This window comes from Microcaecilia unicolor, chromosome 9, assembly GCF_901765095.1.
Source record: "Microcaecilia unicolor chromosome 9, aMicUni1.1, whole genome shotgun sequence".
NCBI lineage: Eukaryota > Metazoa > Chordata > Amphibia > Gymnophiona > Siphonopidae > Microcaecilia > Microcaecilia unicolor.
The window spans coordinates 43,791,923-43,815,084 of NC_044039.1; the positions used below are offsets into that span (position 1 = coordinate 43,791,923).

The 23,162-nt window shown below is 41.6% G+C and overlaps 1 protein-coding gene across 1 annotated transcript in view; it reads right to left on the reverse strand.

The window, feature by feature from the left end:
• Nucleotides 1-22,947, reverse strand: part of LOC115477824 (ELKS/Rab6-interacting/CAST family member 1-like) — a 631,897-nt gene extending 608,950 nt beyond the window's left edge. The window contains exons 1-3 of the mRNA XM_030214916.1: nt 22,942-22,947; nt 22,479-22,520; nt 15,832-15,861 (exon numbers count right to left, since the gene is read on the reverse strand). Coding sequence (XP_030070776.1) covers nt 15,832-15,861; nt 22,479-22,520; nt 22,942-22,947 — 78 coding nt within the window. The remainder of the gene's footprint in view (nt 1-15,831; nt 15,862-22,478; nt 22,521-22,941) is intronic.
• Between the last annotated feature and the right edge of the window lie 215 nt (nt 22,948-23,162).

Genomic DNA, 23,162 nt, shown 5'->3' on the forward strand with positions numbered 1-23,162 from the left:
AGCGGATCTGGATGCAACATCAAAAGAGTCGTAAGCACCCCTGGGCAGGAATTTACGACACGCCTTCAGCTGCCTGACCACCTCCTGAAAAGGCTTGGCGTGCTCCGGAGGGAGCTTGTCCACCAAGTCCGCCAGACACGAGCATAGAGGACTGATAGGCCTTCCTCCAAAAAGAGTCCAGGGTTCTAGATTCTCGTCCCGGGGGCGCCGAGGCAAAATCTCTAGAACTCCTGGCTCTCTTGAGAGCGGAATCCACAACCACAGAGTCGTGAGGTAACTGCATCCTCATCAACTCAGGTTCTCTGTGAATCCGATATTGGGACTCAGCTTTTTTGGGAATAGTGGGATTAGTTAGTGGTTTCATCCAGTTCCTAAGCAATGTCTCCTTAAGGACATTATGCAAAGGGACAGTGGATGACTCCTTAGGTGGTGAAGGATAGTCAAGGACCTCGAGCATCTCAGTCCAGGGCTCATCCACAGACACCAGAGGGAAGGGAAAGCCCACAGACATTTCCCGGACAAATGAAGAGAAAGAAAGACTCTCCAGGGGAGAAAGCTTTCTTTCTGGTGAAGGAGTAGGATCAGAGGGAAGACCACAAGACTCCTCAGAAGAGAAATATCTGGGATCTTCCTCTTCCTCCCACAAGGCATCCATCTCGGTGTCGGACAAGAGTTCTCTGACTGCAGTCCGAAACCGGGCCCGTCTCGACGCCGAGGAACCCCGTCCTCAATGGCGATGCCAAGAAGTCAACTCCCGTGCCGGCGGCGATGAAGCTCCCTCCAGCGATGTCGATGGGGAGTCGACCTGGTGGCAGCCGACGCCGATACCGCAAGCAGTACCGGTGTCGGGGACCGCACCACAGGCACAGAGCCAGCCACTGCTTCCATCAACGGTACCGAGGGCACAAGCAACCCCGGTACCGGAACAGACTGACGCAGCAGCCCTTCCAGAAGACCTGGGAGAATGGCTCGGATGTGCTCGCCCAGAGTCTCTGCCGGGAAAGGCTGTGGGGCCGGTGAAGGAGTCAGAGGCAGAATCTGCAAAGGGCGAGGAGGCGGTACCGGGCTGTCCGAAGACCGACACCTCTTGAATGCAGGGTGAGCGGTCCTCCCAGCGTCGATGCTTCACGGGTGCCGAATCTTTCGACGCCTCAGTGCTCCTGGTACCGTGTCTAGAAGGAGACCGATGGTGATGCTTCTTAGCCTTCGCTCGATGCACATCATCGGTACTCCTCGATACCGACAAGGAGGACGTGGAATCCAAATGCCTCCTCGGGGTCGGGTCCAAAAGTGGGTGGTCCCATTGGGACTGCACAGCAGGAGTCTTCAAGGCAAGTGGAGACCCACTCGATGGCTCACTGCTCCCAGCGTGTGGTGGTCTCCGGACAGCCATTACCTACGCTCCCGATGTCGATGCCAGCTCCGGTGCCGACATCGACGCTGCCGACCGCGGTACCGATGTCAATGCCGAAGTCCCAGGCAAAGCTCCACACAGACGGTCCCGCTGAGCTAGTCTCGACGCCTGTGTCCGCTTTTTAAGGCTAAGACACAACTTACACGTGTCTGGGCGATGGTCGGGCCCAAGGCACTGGATACACCACGAGTGGGGATCGATACCTGAGACTGCCTGGTTGCATCAAGTGCACTTCTTGAAGCCACTGGGAATCATTGATGTCATGGACGGAAAAATAGCGGCGGCGAAGTCAAAGTTCTTGATGGTGTAAAAAAGAAGGGCACAAAATGGAGAAACGCGTACGTGCGGCCTAAGAGGGCCGCGATGGAAACGAAAGGAAACTTAAGAGGGAAAAACCTAAGAAATAAAGGATTTCTACTTTAAAAAAAAAAAAAAAACGAAACAGCTCCACAAGGCGAAAAATGAAAGAAAAAAGTGGAAAGAGACTGCAAAACGAAGGCTCTTTTCAGAGGCACACGGAGAGAGACCACAGGCAGTCACTCCCTTACCATGGAAAGAAAAGAACTAATCGGGACTCTCGCACAACGGGCAGAAAGATGGCCGCGCCCGCTCGAAGGCTCTAGCAAGCTTTGTTGCTAGGAAGATTTCTGTTCTTGGGGGCTGCCGTGGACGTCACCCAGTCGTGAGAACAAGCAGCCTGCTTGTCCTCTGAGAAACACTAGCACATGTTTACCACAGCTTAAAAGGGCTTATCGAGGGGCATGCTTAGGCATCCTGTGATAAGTTCTGGGCTACCAAGCGCACACCACACACTAAAAAATTATTTTTATCATGGAAGAGACATGTCTGGGGGTGGATAGTGGACTTTCTACAGTAACCAGATAGTGTGTGGTCATTAATACTAGAATTCCAAAATCGGTCATTTTACTGTTGTATTAAAAATGGCCTTAGCATGCAGGAAACACCCATGTAAGGGCATGCTAAGGCTACTTTTTCGCACTGCTTTTTAAAAGGACCCCTTAATGTTTGTTAATTTATAGGTTAACATAGGTTTAAACAATTTAGCATGCTCTAATGAGCCAAATGCATACTATTAAATGAATATCCCTAGTTACTAAATTATTTGCTTCCAATTCATGCTCTCTCTTTACTCCCAACTCATCTTTACACTAAGCATCAACATCTGCTCTCTTACAAAGGTTTCTTCAGCCCCCTTTAAGTGCATACTTTGTTTTCCTCCCTCCAAATACCGCTTTGGCATCTTTAAGCTTTTCAATATCACTTTGGCCAGTAACTAGGTGTCAGGATAAAAAGCAGTTACTCTGCTTAATCCTCCTGTCAAGGACAAAGATCAGTAGCGCTCTCATGCCCAGTCAACCTGAAAAACAGAAGCTCAAGCTTGGAAATGAATTCATGTCTTACACACGGAAATGACATGGAACACTGAACACTAAGCCATTATTCTGTTCTATTATCTATATGACAATCAAAAAGAGGCTTCTAGGTTTCTCCAATCATTATTTTTTTATTTTTGGAGGGAGGATCAGCTTTTAAATCTGTATGTTCAACATTTTCATGAATATTTTCCTTTAATTCACAAAAATAAAATAAATACATCTCTCCACTGAGCAGTATTTCCAGAGGGAATTAGGGAAGTATCGATACTGACAATGTATCAGTTTAAAATTACATTACCTTACTAAAATTCCTCGGAATCCATTACAGGAGTCAGATTTGGAGCTGTGCCACAAAATACTTTGAACATATTACATTTGTTTAGTTTAAACTAACAATGAAGTGGGCTTGTACTTATAGTTTTAGAACACCGGCCTCTGAAGCTGTAAGATCCCATTCAACTTTACCACTTAGTGAGGAAACAAGTTACTTAAGCACCCATTACCCAACCCATGATTGTATGGATATTGTAATCAAGTAAACTCATTGTATAGCTTCATATACAATAATGGCACAATATAATCATTAATCCATTTAAACATTCAACAGAAAATATTTGCCACAGATCACTCTCTCTCTTTTCCCTCATACTCATAAAGCTGTGGTCTCTGCCTTGCAGTCACACTCCTGTGGCTCTGCAAAGTATGGATGCTTATATGCTATCTCCAGACCACTGGAGGAATTCTTAATGTGAATCTGCTACCCAACTGGACCCCTAAAATTCCTGATTTCACTTTTCAGGTTGGACTTGGAAATTTAGGGATTTTTAGATTTTACTACTCACTGTTATAAACTGGTACACTACACAAGTTAATTCCCTACTTGTGACCTGGCTTGGCCACTGCCTGGAAAACAGGATACTGGGCTAGATAGACCATTAGTCTGACCCAGTATGGCTTCTCTTTATGTTCTTATGTAACTAAGAGGGCTTGCAATCCAAGTTGTAACTGAGGCAATGAACTTTTAAGTGACTTGTCCAAGTGAAATTTGAACTCTGCCTTCCCTAGCTCTCAGCCTGCTGCTCTAACCACTGGGATGCTGGTGTGTGTGGTAAGGAACAAGACAGAGCACTACATTACTATATCTTCACATGTCCGGATGCACCTCTCTCCTCTCCACTATCATTGCCTGGTGCCCTTTCTAGCCATGCTGCTTAAAAAGTGCCCTATCAGTTACAGAAACTAAGGAGGACCTCAAACAACTGCATGTCTTGCCTCTTCTTATCTGTCACAAGAACACCGCTGATTCATACAGGACAAGCCAAGCCAAACCTGGGTTTGTCCCCAGATGCCAATTTCCCCAAGATAAGCAGGCTACACTCTTATATTCAACCTATAAGGCTACTTGAGGTGAAAATGAATCCATACACCTAAGCATTTTAATTTTCTCTGCCTCCCACGTAAAAGGGTCCTTGTCAGTCCATCCAAACCTGTGGGTTTAATGGCATAGCCTTAGACTTTTCAAAAAGTGATCTTCAAACCAGCAAGCAACTCAAATGTATGCCACAACACAAATCTAAACCTGAAGGGGGGAAAACACCTCCATAGTGTCAACATTAGATTATTTACACATTACACAGGAGGATTTTAACACCTATTTAAGGCTCTCATCATAATTATACAGCTCTCTTCTGGGCCTTAAATATTTTTGGGTAGCTCCAACAGAAGCTGATTGTAAAAACAGATAGCCACCTCCACCACTTGTATGTATAGGTGGAAAGGCCAATCTACCCTACTCACTCATGCCCCACTTGATATGTTATATGTTCGTTAGATGAGTTTTCTACAAAAAAACAACGTGCACTTTAAACGTGTCAGCATACACATTACGTTTTGTGCTTAATTGGCAAGTGGATTCATCAATAAGTACGATTACATCGACTTTTACCAAGATCCTTGATAAACATACTCATGTAGGACACAAACAAATCCAAACCCAGCCAATCCTAACTGTAAACTGCAGCACCCTCTTCCCCAGGCCTAGGCACTACAGTCTGCCTGTGTGGCCAAACACCTTGCTTGCAATCCTAAAGTTTAAACCTAACCCCTTCCCCCTTCAACTCTACTCTCCACAGTTATCCTAACTCCATCCATCTACATCTATATCTTGACAAGCTTCCTCACATACATATCCCTGTTCCCCTAGGGACCATTTCTACAGCTGCCTGTTCTCTCAAATTGTTACCAAGCTAAGCCCATGCAGACCACCATCCCTAACACGCACACACATTGAGTCCCCTCCTTTGTATAACCCCTCCAATCCCATGCCTTTAGGAGAAAGGGCAAAATCTTTACCTTGCCAAATCACTTAATACAGTACTGAACAGTAAAATCAAACTAACAAATTGACAGCACCTCTGTGACTTTGACTCTCTCTGGAGTGGGGAGCATGGGGGTTCCCTCCCCAGTTTTTTTTTTATTTTATTTTTATTTTTGTTACATTTGTACCCCACGCTTTCCCACTCATGGCAGGCTCAATGCGGCTTACATGGGGCAATGGAGGGTTAAGTGACTTGCCTAGAGTCACAAGGAGCTGCCTGTGCCTGAAGTGGGAATCAAACTCAGTTCCTCAGTTCCCCAGGACCAAAGTCCACCACCCTAACCACTAGGCCACACCTCCAATCCAATTTTCCAGGAAACCCAGCATAGCCTGGCTCCAGGTATCATACAAAGGCGACAAAAGGAGAGCATAAGCATGGAAGGTGGGACTGTTCCATCTGGGAGCATTGGCCATGGTAGAGGTGCAGGCTGTTTGTGCACAACAGAAGTACAAGTTCCATTTTACTTGTCAGGAACCAGTTTGTGGAAAATCTGCCACCATCCTAAATTTCTTTCAGATAACCAAGCATGTACACACACAGTTTGGGCAGACTGGGTGGACCGTGCAGGTCTTTTTCTGCTGTCATCTACTATGGTACTATGTTACTCACAGCTCAGAGGCATCTCTCCAATGTCACTTCCCCTTCCGCAGTGCAACCCCTGTTGATTTTCTAAGCCCCTCGGGAAATACTAAAACAGAACTGAACTGTCACATCACATGGCTTGTTGATCCTAAATACAGCTTTAAGCATACAATCCAAATCCCTCCATCAGAGTGCCAAGTGACTCATATTGGTATCAATGCATATTTAAGTGGAGAGGCAGAGAGCCAAAAAATTAGCTCAGGCATTTGCTATCCATACCACTGGATGATAATCTACACCAGGGCTTCCACTTCCACAGCTAATATGTGCTTCACAGTGATACTTGCCTTCTGCACTTGCACAGGTGCTCTAGGCGCCTGCATATATTCATAGAATGCTAGCATAACCTGGTATTAATGCACCTACCATTTAGGCACTTGTACTTATAGCTAGTATATATGTGAGCACCTAAGTGCAGCAGAGAGGCATTCTGTTTATTACACATACTTTATGCCCCTGTATATACCCCCTTGCAAATACGTACTATGTAATTTAAATGGGTACTTGCTGAATAGCACTTAGGCAACATACTAGTACTTATGATTTAAATGTGAGCGCCTAAGTTATACAGTTGCGCTGTACATAATTATTTCCTTTTGCCCGAAGCAATACATAGTGCATGGTAAGTATATCTTTCTTGCAAATCAATTGTATTTTACATGGAAAAATTATATTTTGTACCTGATAATTTTCTTTCCTTTAGTCCCAACAGATCAATCCAGAGACGAATGGGTTATGTCCCCCTCTAAAGCCAGAGCTCTGCCATATGGCATACTGTGCAGCAGCCTCACTTTCAGTATGATCAATACCAAAGCAGTAAGAAGGTCATAATCCCATGAGCAAACTTCTAACTTTGCCATAAAAAGGAAAGAACTAGCGGCACTGTGGTCAAGCAATTGCGTTCTTTCCCCTGCATCATCTTTCCAGTGAAAGCAATACCTGCAATAACTCAAATTAACTCCTGTAGCAACCCTCAAAGCAATACTTCAAAAGGACACCACATACACCTACTCCACGTTGCAAAAGGAATCCAAGGGCACGCTTCTGGATTGATCTGTTGGGACTAAAGGAAAGAAAATTATCAGGTAAGAAACACTTTTTCCTCCATTACATCCCACAGATCAATCCAGAGACGAATGGGATGTACCAAAGGAGTCCCCAAGTGGAGTGGGACCGCAGAAGTCCTGCAAAATGGACTGCCAAGACGGAACTACCTTCGACATGCTGTGCCTGAGTCAGGCTCAAGCTCCAGAGCAATAAGTGTGCCCCCAAGAGAACTCGCCATCTCAAGACAGAAAAAGATACGCCATACAGAGACAGAGGCATCATCCAGTGCCACAAGTTTGCCATACCAAGCAGGATCAATCCTCAACCACCAGATATAGTGCAAGACTCAGGAACCAATGAAGGAGGAAGACCGATGTTCTGAGATGAAGTAAGGCACACAAGAGGACCCGAACTCCAAAGACGGAAGACAGGTTGGCCTCCAGTGTCAGAGCAGGCTGGAGTCAGCTTTGATAGCCCACAGGCTCGAGAATCCACCGTGCAACAAAACCCGACAGCCAGAGGTGTTGCTTGCCTCACTAGCCAGCGGATAACTCAAGGGGCGAGCTCCAGAGACTGATCAGGGCCTGCCATCCGGCGATGGAGCAGGGCACAACAAATCTTCAGGGTTATAAAAGAAGACACTTTCATTCATACATTAGCATGCTATTTAAGGTACAAGGCTATTGATAATGCATTCATAAATGATGACTCGCTTATTTGAGATATGTAGCATGGCCATCACCATGAAACTTCTTGCAAAGTACCACATAGCACACCGATGCAAGGCATCTCCATTTTCTATATAAGTACTTTTTTTAAAGCAATCTGACTAGCTTGGTCTTCTACTCTTTCATGCAGCAAGGGTGCATTAACACTCTGCAGGGGGGTGCGGAGAATGAGGGATGCAGGGACAGAATCAGTCATTGTGTGGCAGCAACATATTGAGGGTAATTTTATATCAGGCACATAAGTTGCACAGACATTTACACTTGCTCTGAAGCATGCAAAAACAGTCTGCCTAAGACTGTGTGGATAAATGCATACTTTGGAACATGCAGGCATATTTCACAATTCCAACTCCACTGAACCTGTGTCCCCAAGAACAATTATGCTCATTCTCTGTAAAAAGTACATGTCTTGCATTAGCAGCACATACCTTTACATAAATTAGGTTCTCAGGCAATTTTACAACTAGCTATTTCTATAAATAAAACATTTTACCCAGAGAAAAAATTTTGTATGATTCTTAGTAGCTAAGTTTAGGACCCATGATTACAAGGTTCTGGAAAACCCTGGTATATGGTCCCAGCTAAAGCTCATCACTGCAATGAGACAATATACAATAAGGCAAAAATCTTTAGGTTACTACAAATGAAGGCCCTTTGTATCATATTCCATCCCTGGTTCTGACTGAGCTGGAAGCCCACGGGAGCAGAAGGAATTACCAAGTCAAGAAAATAAAACACACAACAAAATGGAAGACAGTAGCTTGTGTACAGCTCTTTCTGTTATTATGCTTGTGCTTAGACCTTTTCAAGATGTATTAACAGAAATGGGCAGTGCATTGTTTTCTATACAAATATACTTCCTTAAAACCAAACATGTAGAGGTCACGTGATGCTCTGAGTCAGGAGATGGTGTTTTCCCTGAACTTTACAGCCTGTCCTCGAATCTAACCCCATCGGACAAAATTCTGCACGTTTGCACATGGTAAACCTCTATCCAGGTGACTTGTGCTTTATGGACAAATTTATTTACAAAAATGAAGCAGTACTGACTGCTACATCTGTGAAAAAAAACAAAGAAAAATCCAACGCTGAGGGACTGGGAGATGCAAAATGACCAACCCAAAGGAAGAAGGCTGCACAGCGAGTGATGCGTTGCTCCAAAAACTAATGGAGGCAGTGATAGCAATATTCAGACGCTTTCACATTCCGTCACTGAATTTAATAATAGGGTGACAGAGATCAAAAAAAGAGTGAGCAACACGGAGGACTCTCTGCACGGGGTAATGGAGGAGTTAACGAAGCTTCTGAAGGTGGTAGAACAGTGCACCAAAAAACCTGATGATCTTGAAAACCAATCAAGATGGAATAATATTAGATTGGCTGATTTACCGGAAACTTTAAAAGATAGTGACTCGACTATGGGGCTCTTACAAATTGAGCAAGTTAACAGTATGGGAAGAATGATGGAGGAATAGACCAGACCATGGGTCATGATTGCTCACAGCTTTTGCTGCTAAAGAGAAATTGCTCAGGAATTACAGGTCATTAAATAACTGAAATATCAAAACCATATAGTTCTAATGTTTCAGGACTACTTCATACATGTGGCTAACATGTGCACAGGATTTGCAGATGTATGCGACTATTGGCTGAGACAAAAGTTCGATTTACTCTTTAGTTCTCAGCTAAATTGCAAGTGATCTACGATGGTAAAGTTCATTTGTTCTCCAACAATGATGAAGTGCGTAAGTGACTCAATGTTTTAGGGGTGCTTTCAGAGTTGAAAAAGTGATTCCTGCTACTTTGAAGCCAGGTGTTGTGACTTTTTTGTGCTACGGCAGACAAACCTCCATAGCGCTCGAAAATAGCAGTGCAGTTTACTTTGCAAGGAAAGGAATTCAGTTGTGTACATTGTGAGCTGCAGCCATCAACAAAAAATGGTATACTCACTCGTGGGTTACGTTTGTTATTCCTATGGACTTATTTACATTTAGATCTGACTACTACTTTCTGCCAGGTACTTGTGACCTGGCTTGGCCGCTGTTGAAAACAGGATAACGAGCTAGATGGATCATTGGTCTGACCCAGTATGGCTACTCATGTTCTTATGTCCTTGAGAGAACACTATAAAGATGGGCTTTGAGAAGTGGGACAGATGTATGTGTGCATGTATAAATGCTAGTGTGACTGTGAACAGTGTTGAATATAGGGTTTTTTTTGTGGTATGAAAGTGCTTGGTATTAAGTATGAGAATTATACTGCATATATAATATTTCTTACAGGGTATTAACATGTACATAATCGAGTCTATTATCTTTATACGAGTTGATAGATGTTGGAATGGTGGAGGGCGGGCTGAATGCATGTCATGATGGCTTATGAGGAGAGGAGGATACATTGGATTACACGGGGGGGGGGGGGGGTTGGGAAGGGTGGGATGGTTTGTTTTATCAACCTGGTGGGGGGTTGTGGGGGTGGCTCTGGTTGAACAACAGTTGGACTATTTTACAGAGGTGACAGGGTATTGTATTATGCTGGTAAAACACAATAACTGAGTAGGCAAGGGTCTGGCGTAGTGGGTATGTAGGAAACTAAGCTCAATGATATGGAACACCAGAAAGCTGTTCATGGGTGGGACAAAGCTACTATGCTTCCTCTAACAAATCAACAGCAGGAATAGATCTTTTGATAGGAAAGACAGTGTCCTTCCAAATGCAGGAAAAACCAGGAGGCAGATATATTATAGTGGAGGGCCTTCTTGACCATTTATCGGTAACCATGGTGTCTGTATATGAACCAAATGATGCCTCCAGATCTTTCTTTCGAACTCCTGCCCTCTATACGGTCAACAACTTCAGGTATATATAAAGTCCTCCTGCAAAACTTCAATGTCATTCTTGACCTACAGATGGATTCTTCTGCATCCACACAACGCCGAACACTTAGGTGTGATAATGGGTTAGAGGTATTGCCCAACAGTTTGGACTCAATTGATGTGTGGAGAGTTTTGCACCCGCCGGAAAAAGACTTCACTCACATCTCAAAAGTCCATAACATCATGTCCTATATTGATTGCATTTTTGTACCTTGGGAACTATTCCCCAGGGTGGTAGGTTCCGTGATAGGCCCTCTGACCATACTCCTATATGGACAGATATAGAATTAGGGAGATGTATAGGAGGGAGAACAAGCAGGTGGTGTTTTCCCTGGTTATTTGTACAAAGACTCCGAGTTTAAGGATTATTTAACCCAGAAATGGAAAGAATTTCTCCATCACAATGGGGAATATGCACATAATGTACTACTGCTGTGGGAAACTGCAAAACCAGTTCTGAGAGGGGTTATCTTTGCTTTTGTTAATATATATAGGAAAATTATCGCAACTAGGCTCTTAAATTTAGCAAAACAGGTATGTTAGCTGAAAATGATCTTTAAATCAGCCCCTACACAACAGAATTCATTGGATTTTCTCAGGGCCCAGGCTGTTCTTAATGCCATAATCCATGAGTGAACTCAAAAGCAATTTTTCTATTACAAATTTAGGCTCCACAGGTATGGGAATAAACATGCTAGCAAATCTTAATAGAAGTTAGATTGGCCCTATTACCTTCTTCTCTTTAAGAAACAGGGCAAAAAAAAACCAAAAGATTAGAAGCACTGTTTGTAGAGTTCTACAGTTCCTTATATCAGGCTGAGATCCCAGGAGATAGTGAGACAATACAGACTTTCTTAAAGATGTGTAATGCACCAAAGTTATCTACTATAGAGCAAGAACATCTCAATAGGTCAATCTCTAGAGAGGAATTACAGAAATCAATTTTGGGCCTGAAGCTCCATAAGTCACTTGGACTTGATGGCTACAGTGGCGAGATTTATGTGTACACCTAATAGAACCTCTAAAAACATTCTATGGACAGGCCATTGACATAGATAAATTCTCTCAATTATCAAATCAAGCACTGATTACAGACCTATTTCCCTCAAAAATGTTAACCTTAAACTCATTGCAAAAATATTAGCAGAGAGGCTAGTTAGCACAGTATATCCCTAGGTTAGTGGGAGGCGACCAAGCTGGCTTTGTTAAGGGGCAACACACAGTTGTAAATGTACGAAAATTGTTCCTAGCTATTGAAAGATGCACTCAAATGTCCACTCCCACCTTAGCCATTAGATTTGATTCAGAGAAGGCCATTGACAGGGTAGAGTGGATGTTCTTTTTCCTCCTGTTGTAACACTATGGCACTGAGGGATTCTTTCTCCAAGCCATTCAGAAATTATACGTCAATCCTATTGTGGCTGTGCTGGCGAATGGGCTCTCTTCCTCAGTGTTTTCACTGGGGAGGGACACACACAGATTTTCACTATCCCCTTTGCTTTACATTTTGTTTTTGAAGCCCTTGCTTGCACAGTTGCGAGGACACCCAAACATCCCTGATGTAATACTGGGAAAAGAACAGGTGATGTATATAGCCTTTGCCGATGGCATCATTTTAGTCATAATACAACCTCGAGTGGCCTTACCAGTGTATTACACACACACCTTTGCTGATTTTGGGTCTTTTTCAGGACTTAAACTGAACATTTCAAAATCTGAGGCACTTTCTATATTGTTGAGTATTGCCCAACTTTGGAACAATCTCACATTAAAGGAGGCCTGAGGTTCAGTCAAGTATCTAGGTACATGTTCCATTTGAGATTGCAATTTGCATGATTTAAATGTGACACCTCTTCTCCAAAAGTCTCTAGACTGCCTTATAATATGGGGGGGGGGGGGGGGGCACTGCTATAAGCTCTTTCCTTTTGTATAACATACAGGTGGTGCCGCTCTGGCTAAACATTATATAAACACTACTAAATTGGATGAGGGAGAGAGATATACAAAAGTTATATACAGCTCTTAGAACTTTTTTTGGGTGGGGGGGGAGGGGAAGAGAAAGCCCATATATCTTTGAAAACACTTATATTGCTAAAAGGAGGGTGGGGACTCCTTGATCTACATCATTATAATCTAGCCTATGGCCTTAGACAAATGTGAGATTGGTTTGAAGGATCATCATCTTTTACACCTTTAGGGTTGGAAGCAGCTTTGTTACTTCCTATATCTGGTCCTTATTTGCTACATACTAGGCTATCAAAAATAGACCTCTGGTTTCGTGAACATATAGTGTGGACATATATGAAAACTACCTGGCAAAAATTCAGACTTTAAACCTGGGTTGGAGAAGGGTTTTTTTTAATATCTGGAAACAAAAAAAAAGCACCAAATGAGTTGGGGAAGTGCTGACTCAAGGGTAAAATGTTGAATATGGAAGAGGTACAATCTCTGTATGATCTTGACTCTGTAGATCATTTAGTGTTTATGCAATTAAGGCATTATATTACCAGCTTTAAGCATCTATCTACTTTAACAGTGTAAGCTATGAGAGTGCTAACTACAGGCATGTTTCCAATCTCCCAAATTAGATCATTATATTACCTATAAGTCTGAGTTACTCCCTGGGGTACACACATTAACATGTTGTGGAGGCCTGGAGCTTGGACCTTTGGGTGCATCATTCAACCTGAACTTTGCAAAGGAATATTTGAAAATATTATCAAGATCGCAGATTGCATGCTACACTGAATAGGAATACAAATTTATTAGCAAAAGTGTATTATAGCCCCTTGGAAAGAATATAAAGCGGGACTTCCTACTGATGGAAGATGCCTGAAATGTGAAGAGGAAAAGGCTACTCTGAGTCATATGTTTTGGCTCTGTACAAAGGTGAGAGGATTCTGGTTACATGTTCAAGAACAGCTTGGTATATCTAAACAGCACTATACCTATGCAACCTTTAAATTTTATAATGGTTATAACATGCAATCTTTATCAAGTGGTCAGGGCCAATTTAGTGCAAAAGCACTTCTCCTTACTAGAAATGCATTATTATTTAGCAGGAGAGTATAGACTGCAACACAATTATTATACTGGAAGGCCCTTGTATTTGAACTGGCTCTATTATCAACATGGGAGAGCCACTGAAGTGCCCTCTCATATAAAAAATGAAGTTTGTTACTGAATCGTTAATGGTTTATTTTGTAGGATAGCTGAGCTTCACATATGACTATTGGAAAAGCTATGGAAAATTTAGGATGCACAATGTCCAATGTTCTCTGCTCCTAAATAATCTTTTCTTATCTAACTTTTATTACTGATTGTGTGCTGTCATCCAGGGCTACACCACTTGTTTGACTGAATCTTGGTATCAATATATATAAAAGGCGAGTGTCGTACTCACTCGCAAATGCGCAGTAGAAACCTTCTCTGCCCCGCCCCCATGTCAATACGTGATGACAGGGGCGGAACAGAGAGGGTCTGTACTGCAATTTGCGAGGGAGGGACACTGCCGTCGCTAACGCTCCCCCCACCCGGAGTCGCTGTCGCCACCCACCCTCCACCCGGTCGGGCCCTCGCTCCGCTACTGAAACAGCGAGGGTCCGGGAACGCACCACTGAGGTCTGCTGAGCTGCCGTCGGCCTTCCTTCTTCTTCTCTGCCTGTGTCCTGCCCTCGACGACGTTACGTCACACGAGGGCGGGACAGGCAGAGAAGAAGAAGGAACTTGGAAGGCCGACGTCGGCTGCTCAGCAGAGCTCAGTGCTGCGTTCCCGGACCCTCGCTGTTTCAGTAGCGGAGCGAGGGCCTGACCGGATGGCGGGTGGGTGGCGACGGCTCCGGGGGGGGGGGGGAGAGGCGAATTCAGAGGGGGAGGGGCAGCGGTGAACTCGGCGGCGCGGGGGGGGCCTTTCAACCCCCCCCCCTTCCTATAATAGCCCGTTTTTACGGGCTCAAAGGCTAGTTTCTTATAAATGGAAAGAAGGAGTGGGGGGTTAGTGGAAAAGGGGTTTGCTCCTGTTGGTAAGGGATAAATATGAAAAATGTAACTGGATATATCTGAGCTTTTGTTACTGATAATTGGTTTGTCACTTTGCCCCTTGCTTGATCTTCTTGTATTAGTTGGCCCACAGATAAGAGCAACTGTGTGCCAGGACAACTGTTATTGCATGTTGTGTCTCAGTTATACCTACTAAACAGATATTTAAAACAAAAAAGAGCAAAAGAAACTACATAAACCAATGAGTCACATTTGCATACTAAATGTGATTCTTTAAATAAATGAACGGGCACATGGATAATGCTTAGAACCTTCTGTGAAAGCTGATATCCTTTCCAAACAATTTTAGCACACAATGAATGAATTTTGTTATTTAACTAAAAAGCTTTAAATGAAACTTACATATCTGTATAAATGCATTAGAAGGGAAAATTTATCTATAGGCTCATGGCACCAAATCCTATTCTGTTTCTGACTGAGTGGAGAGAAGTTGAACATGAAGGACCTGCTGAGCCAAAAAATAAATACATAAAAATGCATAGCTATTTCTATATATATGTATGAATAATATGACTTTTTTTTTAGCTTAACAATATTTTAGTACCTTGACAGGGTTCGTGTCTTACACTGTTTAAAAATACATTTTTCAAGAAATAAAGACTCATTTATTTCCGTCACAGAATCAGAAAATTAAAAATACAATTTAACAAACAAGTAACATCAAATCCGGTAGTGATGCCAATACAATTTAACTAAAAGGTCAATGTTTAAGACAATTAAACTGCCTAACTACAAAGTTAGAATCTTAGATTAGACTGGTTAAAAATGTATCCACTCAAAAAGCTGCAACCCCACAGGAAAATGAGCATATTTCAACTGCCAAAATCTGAGCAGGTGCTCAGCTGTACCAAAAACTGTACCAAAAGTAGAAAGCAAGGCAAGATTCAAGTGCTTTGAAAACATGCTCAAGAGACTATCTCAAAGCGTGAGAACAGATCAGTCTTCCTACCCAATTCCTATTCAGTCTTTGGCCTCTTTGCTGAAACTGACAACATGGATTGTAGTTTTATAGATACTTATCCACTGAAAACTAGATCATGACCACCAATTCATTTAACATTGGTCATAAATGGTAATGAATATGTCATTAAACAAAAGGTTCTGAAACCCTCTGCCAGTCTACCAAGTCACATTCATTCCCCTAATTGTGCTTCTTTGTACTTCAGGCCAAGGTAAAGATTTGAGTGTCAAGGAATAAAAAGCTGGTTGTGTAAATTCATGTAAATACATAAAGACATACACAAAACCAAACTGACACCAGAAAAGCCTTTTAGTTTGCCTGGACACTTACTGGCTTAGATGGATGGCCCACTTCAGAGTGCTACAGAAAGAAGGGAGATAAGAATGAATTGAGATAAGATACAGTATAAGACAGCAAGAGAGGGAAAGAAATGATAATAAAAGCAAGAACTCTCAGAAAACATGGTGATACGAATTTGAGGGAATACACTTTTCAAGTTCATAAATGTATAATTTAAAATATATTAACCATCCCATTTGTTAGTGTTTTAGAAATGTTGTATTCAACACAAACATTCTTACATTATACTAAAGGTCATTATCTAAGACAACAGTTCAGTAAACAAAACATGCCATAGAAGGGCTGGCTTAGTAGTTATTGGTGCTGCTCTCTATGGGTCAATTCACAGGTTTAACTTCTGCTCTTTGGGCCGGCAGGGGCTCAGAGGCAGAGTTCACAGGAACAAAGTTCCAGCCACTTCACAAAAATGACAACTAATGGTCAAGTCTTAAAAGAGTATTTGGTAACCAGGTTCTAATGTGAGCCATGATTTCTGGACTTTAGATAAAGGATTCTCAGTGCAATGGTAAAGGGTATGGTGATTAAACATCAGATTAGGAAGGGGAATCTATTCATACAATCAACAAATGAAGGATCATGACATACAGTCCCAATCTACCAGGCCAAATAACAAAATGCCACTTAAAATTTAATACATGATTTATTTATACCATTTTATAAATCTGTATTCGTCAAGAATTAAAATATTGAAAAAGAGTGCTTCTTTGATCTTAAGATTCGATTTCAAAAATTAGAGTTATTAAATCCAAAACTCAAATTCAGTCCCTACCAAAAATCCCTGAATCTTTCCTCTGTCGTAATTAAATTTAATTCATTTTCAATCACTTGGGGCCCTGTTTATTAAGCCGCATAATACACACGTTGGCGTTTTTAATGCACGTTAACCATATACGTGCGTTAACTATGTACAAGCCTACAATATCCCTATAGGTGCCTACATGGTTAGCGCACACACTATTTGTAGGTGGATTAAAAACGCTAACGTGCCTTAGTAAACAGGGCCCTTGATCCTTTAATGGTTTACTGCACTCATTTTCTTTCTACACATTCTCATAATTTTCTAGTCCCGTGTCTTACATTATGGCACATGAAAGTTGTTAAAATGTAGATTAATATGTATCATTTATTTATAATATTGGTAACTCACTATCAAACACAGTCCTAAACAGTTACAATAGTGGTTCTCAAACCTGGTCCTGGAGGTTCCCCAGTCACTCAGGTTTTCAGGATATCCACAATAAATATTCATGAGATGAGATTTGCATACAATGAAAGCAGTGTATGCAAGTCTCTCTCATGAATATTCATTGTGGATATCCTGAAAACCTGATTGGCTGGGGTGCCCCCAGGACTAGGTTTGAGAATCACTGGGTTACAATGAAACATCAACAGTATTTACAAAAAAAAAACCAAAAAAAACCCACACAACCACAGAGCATACACAATTACATTTCTACATAAGATGAATTCTTAATTCTACAAAGTAATGTCAACATGCATTTATTTCATAAGATGATCTAAATAGTAAAATAAAAATGACAATCTAAACCTATATTTAGCATCTTCCACTCTGCACCTATCTAATGGATTCATGCTTCCACTAGGAGGAAACAACCTGAGAGGCTGAAAAGTAAGTTAAAAAGAAGATCATAAAAGAATAGCCATACTGGGTCAGATCGATAATCCATCTAGCCTGCTTCTATCAGTGGCCAATCCAGGTCACAATTACCTGTCAGAACCCCAAATAGTAGCAATATTCCATGCTACCGATCCTAGGGCAAGCAGTGGCTTCCCCATGTCTGATTTACCTACAGCCTTGAATAAACTGATTACCTGTCTAACATCAATTCAAGAATGGACTAAATACAACAACCTTTGCCTGAACCCAAGTAAAACCGAGCTTCTCTGGGTCCCTAACACAAGTGGATACATACCTGACATCAAAATCCCTTTTGGGAAGTATGAACTCCCCCTCAAATCCACAAGTCAGGAACCTGGAATACAGATTCCCCAAATCCAAGCTGCTTATACTATTTGCAACAGCTACACTGCCTCTCTCCTTATATCAAGAAGGTAAATCTTATCCCAGTTGTGCGTGCCATGATAACATCAAGACTGGATTACTGCAATGCACTATACAACAGTCTTACTACAAAGGGCCTGATTCAGAATGCTATAGCAAGACTCGTACAAAGTTGCAAGCGACGTGACCACATCATACTATTTTTACAAAAACTTCATTGGCTACCAGTACAACAAAGGGCTAAATTTAAAACTCTATGTCAGATTTTCAAGGCCTTTAAAGGAAATGGCCCCCAGCACTTTTTTTGTTACATTTGTACCCCGCGCTTTCCCATTCATGGCAGGCTCAATGCGGCTTACATGGGGCAATGGAGGGTTAAGTGACTTGCCCAGAGTCACAAGGAGCTGCCTGTGCCTGAAGTGGGAATCAAACTCAGTTCCTCAGTTCCCCAGAACCAAAGTCCACCACCCTAACCACTAGGCCACTCCTCTACTCCACTTGAAGAACAGGATGACCCTCTACACACCACCAAGGAGATTAAGGTCCTCTCAGGGACTATCACTAACCACACCCTCTCCAAAAGACATTACACGATGTGATACTTGCAAGCAAGCCTTCTCCAGAGTAGGTCCCACACTCTGGAATGCACTGCCATCTCTACTTCAGGAAGCAGGTGAAAGCCTGGCTCTTCAACCAGGCCTTTAAAGGAAGAAGTAACTAACTTGTTAGTCTCACTCACACACAAACAAGGAGTGACCAGACTGTACAAACTGCAGCAAGCAATGTTTATCTACTCCTACCCTAGCTGGTATAATATTTTTAACCATCTCTCTGACCTCATGTGTACTTTTCTTTAAATTAGTCACCTTACTTTCTAACTCTTCTTACTCTCTTACCTATCAATATGTTCCATATTTGCTTATACCCTTCACTATCAATTAAAATGTTCTATTATGTATTGTGTCGACATTGTAAGTAGTATACTATCCACCTTATAATCGAAAGAGAAAAAGATTGTAAGCTCTTTGAGCAGGGACTGTCTTTCTTCTATGTTTGTGCAGCGCTGCGTACGCCTTGTAGCGCTATAGAAATGCTAAATAGTAGTAAATAATAGTAGTAGTAAATCGGGAGATGGACGTCTTTCTCTCGTGGGTGCCAAATCGGTATAATCGAAAGCCGATTTTGGGCGTCTTCAACTGCACTCCGTCGCGGGAACGAATAAAGTTGTTGGGGGCGTGTCGGAGGCGTGGTGAAGGCGGGGCTGGGGCGTGGTTATGGGCCGAGCAGAGATGGGCTTCTTTAGCTGATAATCGAAAAAAAGGCGTTTTTACCGCGATTTTGGGTCACTTTTTTTGGACCCTTTTTTTTCCACGAACAAGTCCCAAAAAGTGCCCCCAACTGACCAGATGACCACTGGAGGGAATCGGGGAGGACCTCCCCAGACTACCCCAAGTGGTCACTAACCCCCTCCCACCAAAGAACCCACTTTACAAACTTTTTTTGCCAGCCTGTATGCCAGCCTCAATTCCGTACCCACCTCCAATGACAGCATGATTATGCTTACATAGGTTTATATGTTCATTATTTTATGTTACTACCATGGTGTTATTGTGTTATCACTGATTACCTGATTTTATTTACTTTATTTGTTGTATCATTGCACTTATTCATGTTCTATTCAATTTATTGTTATTGTTTTATTTGTTTTGTAGCCCCTGACGTAGCCCTCGTGGGCGAAACACGGCCTGTTTTTTTAGATGATAGTTTTTAGATGATATTTTATTAATAAAATTAATGTTTTTGATTTCCAACTGATCTGCTTTGTTGCTGTCCATACTCAAGGTGAGGTCACACCACGGAGCGATTACAGAGGTATTATAATATTCATCATCTTATTTTCCATCCCTTTCCTAAAAATTCCTAGCATCCTGTTTGCTTTTTTTTGGTCACTGTCGCACACTGGACAGAAGATTTCACAGTATTGTCTACAATGATACCTAGATCATTTTCTTGGGTGCTGACTCCTAAGGACCCTAGCATCAGGTAAGTATGATTTGGAGTATGCTTCTCAATGTGGAGGAGTGGTGGAGTGGTAGGGTGGTTGGACTCAGTTCCTGGGGAACTGAGGAACTGAGTTCGATTCCCACTTCAGGCACAGGCAGCTCTCCTTGTGACTCTGGGCAAGTCACTTAACCCTCCATTGCCCCATGTAAGCCGCATTGAGCCTGCCATGAGTGGGAAAGCGCAGGGTACAAATGTAACAAAAAAAAATGTACATCACTTTGCATTTGTCTGCATTAAATTTCATCTGCCATTTGGATGGCCAATCTTTCAAGTTCCTAAGGTCTTCCTGCAATTTTTCACAGTCTGCCATATATTTTAACTTTGAATAGTTTTGCGACATCTGCACATTTTATCACTTCACTTATTCCTATTTCCAGATCATTTTTAAATATGTTAAATAGCACCAGTCACAGTACAGATCCCTGTGGCACTCTACTAGTCACCCTTCAGCCTCTTCCTCTTTAACACTACAAGAGGGGTCATTTTGACCCCTAAATGGATTAGTGTTTTTCCTTTAACTGATTTATAAGTAAATTATTTTGTTAATCTAAAACTTCTTGAACTCATTGGTATTTTACATGATATGGAAATTTCAAGGTACTAGTTACTGTACTTTCCAAGATATAGGGAGTCGCACCTAGAAATGGGCCAAAAGCATCTTATTGTGGCTTTCTTCAGGGTGAAAGAGTGGAATCTATGCATGGAACTTTTGTTTTTATAACACTTCTCAATCTGGATTTTTTGATGGGGAAAAGTAATCGATCTCTATCTAAAAGTTTTAGCTGCAGAAGAAAAGGAGGGGGGGGTCTTTTGTCTACTCATTTTGAAGAAAAGCTGGCAAAACTGTTGGTCGCTGAATAATTTGAGCATTGAAGTATTGAGGTTGCTGGTCTTGGGCACTGATTTTTTTTTCTCTTCGATTTTCCTTTTGTGCGAATGTTTGCCAGGTTTTGTTTATGTTGAGACCTTGTCATTTTGATGGTTTCTATTTAAACTAAAAGTGGACACCAGTAATTTCTAGTTTCACGCACACTTTTATCCTATTAGTTGACAGTTTCGGGGGGGGGGGGGGTTCTTTTAAAGGATTTTATATATTCTGTAGTGTTTAACCAATATCATGCCTTGCATTATTTTTTTTGGTAATCATGCCTCCATGGACATCGCTATACGGTTGAAATTCTAAAACAACTTCAAGATTTGGATGAAGATAAATCGGACAAAGAAAGCACAAATAGTGGGAGAACATATTCCAAGAATAATAAGGACTCTATGCCTAATCCAAGCATTTGGGTGAAAAGATGAGCAGACTATATATAACAGCAGACTTTATTCACTACTTTATGCTCCTAGGTTCTACACCACACATGCCCCATATGGCCATGTTTCACTCAAGGGGCTCTTTCAGGGACAATTGATTACCAATAGGTGTAAAATCCAAATTTCACCAAAACTGGTAAATACAGCATCTATGACCCGTGCCTCCAAGTAGGCCCTCATCGATAAGAATAGAACGGGTGTGAAAACAGCCAACCACTCCATGTGTATATCCTTAGCAAATACAGCCTCCAAAACCGAAGCAGTACTCCAAGTGAGCCTCACCAGTATTTATAAAGCAGCCTCATCACCTCCTCCTTTCTACTGGTAATGCCTATGTAGCTTAGCATTCTTCTAACTTCGACCACTAACTTGTCACATTATTTCACCTCCTTGAGATCCTCAGACACCAATCACCCTGGGGTCCTTTCCTGTTCCATGCTTCTTTCCTCCTACTGTATACAGCTTCTTTGGATTTCTACAACCAAAAATGCACTACTCTGCATACCTTCATATCAGTACCAATTAGACACTTTATGCCTATTTCTTCCTTGCCTTAGAAAATACACGGATACATTATGCCCCCATACAGCAGAGTGCATGTAACATATTATCACCATCAATCTGATCTGAGGCCCCACAGTAGATATTAGATTCAACTGAACATGAGAGACATGGGTTACACTGAGAAAATAATCATCACATTAACATATTTTTTAAACATGGTGTCAGGTACACAGCCTCCAAAATTAAGAAGGAATAAATCTGGATTTGGCTCATATTAGTGACATATGAATTGGAAGAACAGACATGAACACTTAAAAGTCAGTAAAATTCTCCTTTTAGTATCACCAGATATCTAAAAAATGTCAAACTGAATATTAAGATCTTTTGCAAGGGGTTGCCTTAATTTTAACATTTAGGTCAATGAAGCAGATGCAGAAAAAAAAAAGGTAAATTAACTTTAGTTGTTCCCTAAATTCTGTTGCATTGATGCTTAATTAAGGCTGCATTCCATCACAGAACAGGCAGCTGTTTCAGCTGCAGAGATCTTGTGATATTTTCTGCATTATCTTTAGTCTCATATTTCTGATTGGGTGACAGCAAATAAGCAACTAAAACAAACAAAATCCTGGTTCCTTAAGATTAATAGGTGTGCATCAGTATCAAAGGGCTTCTAACTAGGGAGCAAATCAGATAACAGATTTTTGTTTACCTTCTTCAGCTGGGTTTCCAGTTTCAGGCATTCCTCCTTTCTCTGCTCCAGAGCAATTTCCAGAGTTTGAGCCTAGAATCTTTTTTCAATCCTGAGGAAGCCAGGGATGAGGCATGCTCCTTCAGGTCCAACAGTGATGCCTAAAGCAAACAGGCAGCATTAGACAACAAGAAGCACAACAAATATATATATATATATATATATATATATATATATATATATATATATATATATATATATATATATATATATATTGTGTGTGTGTGTGTGCGTGTTGAACACATATTTTCTTCAGATTACAACAGTACTTACATTTTCAATAAGGAAAGTTGAACACTCATGGTTACTGTTAAAATGTTAATAACATAACTTTTTTATTTTTACAGAATATATTCTTATAAAATCTACCCCAAACTTTCTACTGCAGTATCATGGAAATCTGGAAAGGAGAGTATTATTTTACCATCATCATAAGGACTTAGAAGGCTCCTAGAAAAACAACTCTAATTCCAAGATAAAATTAAAATTAGAGAAAAAAAATAGGGCGAAGTTTATTCATACCTGTTAATTTATTTCCTTAAATCCTGCTAAACCACTCCAGACCTATGGGTTATATCCCCTTACTACGGGATGGAAGCAGACATCAGAGATTCTGATGTAAAGAGTAGAGGAATCAGGAACATT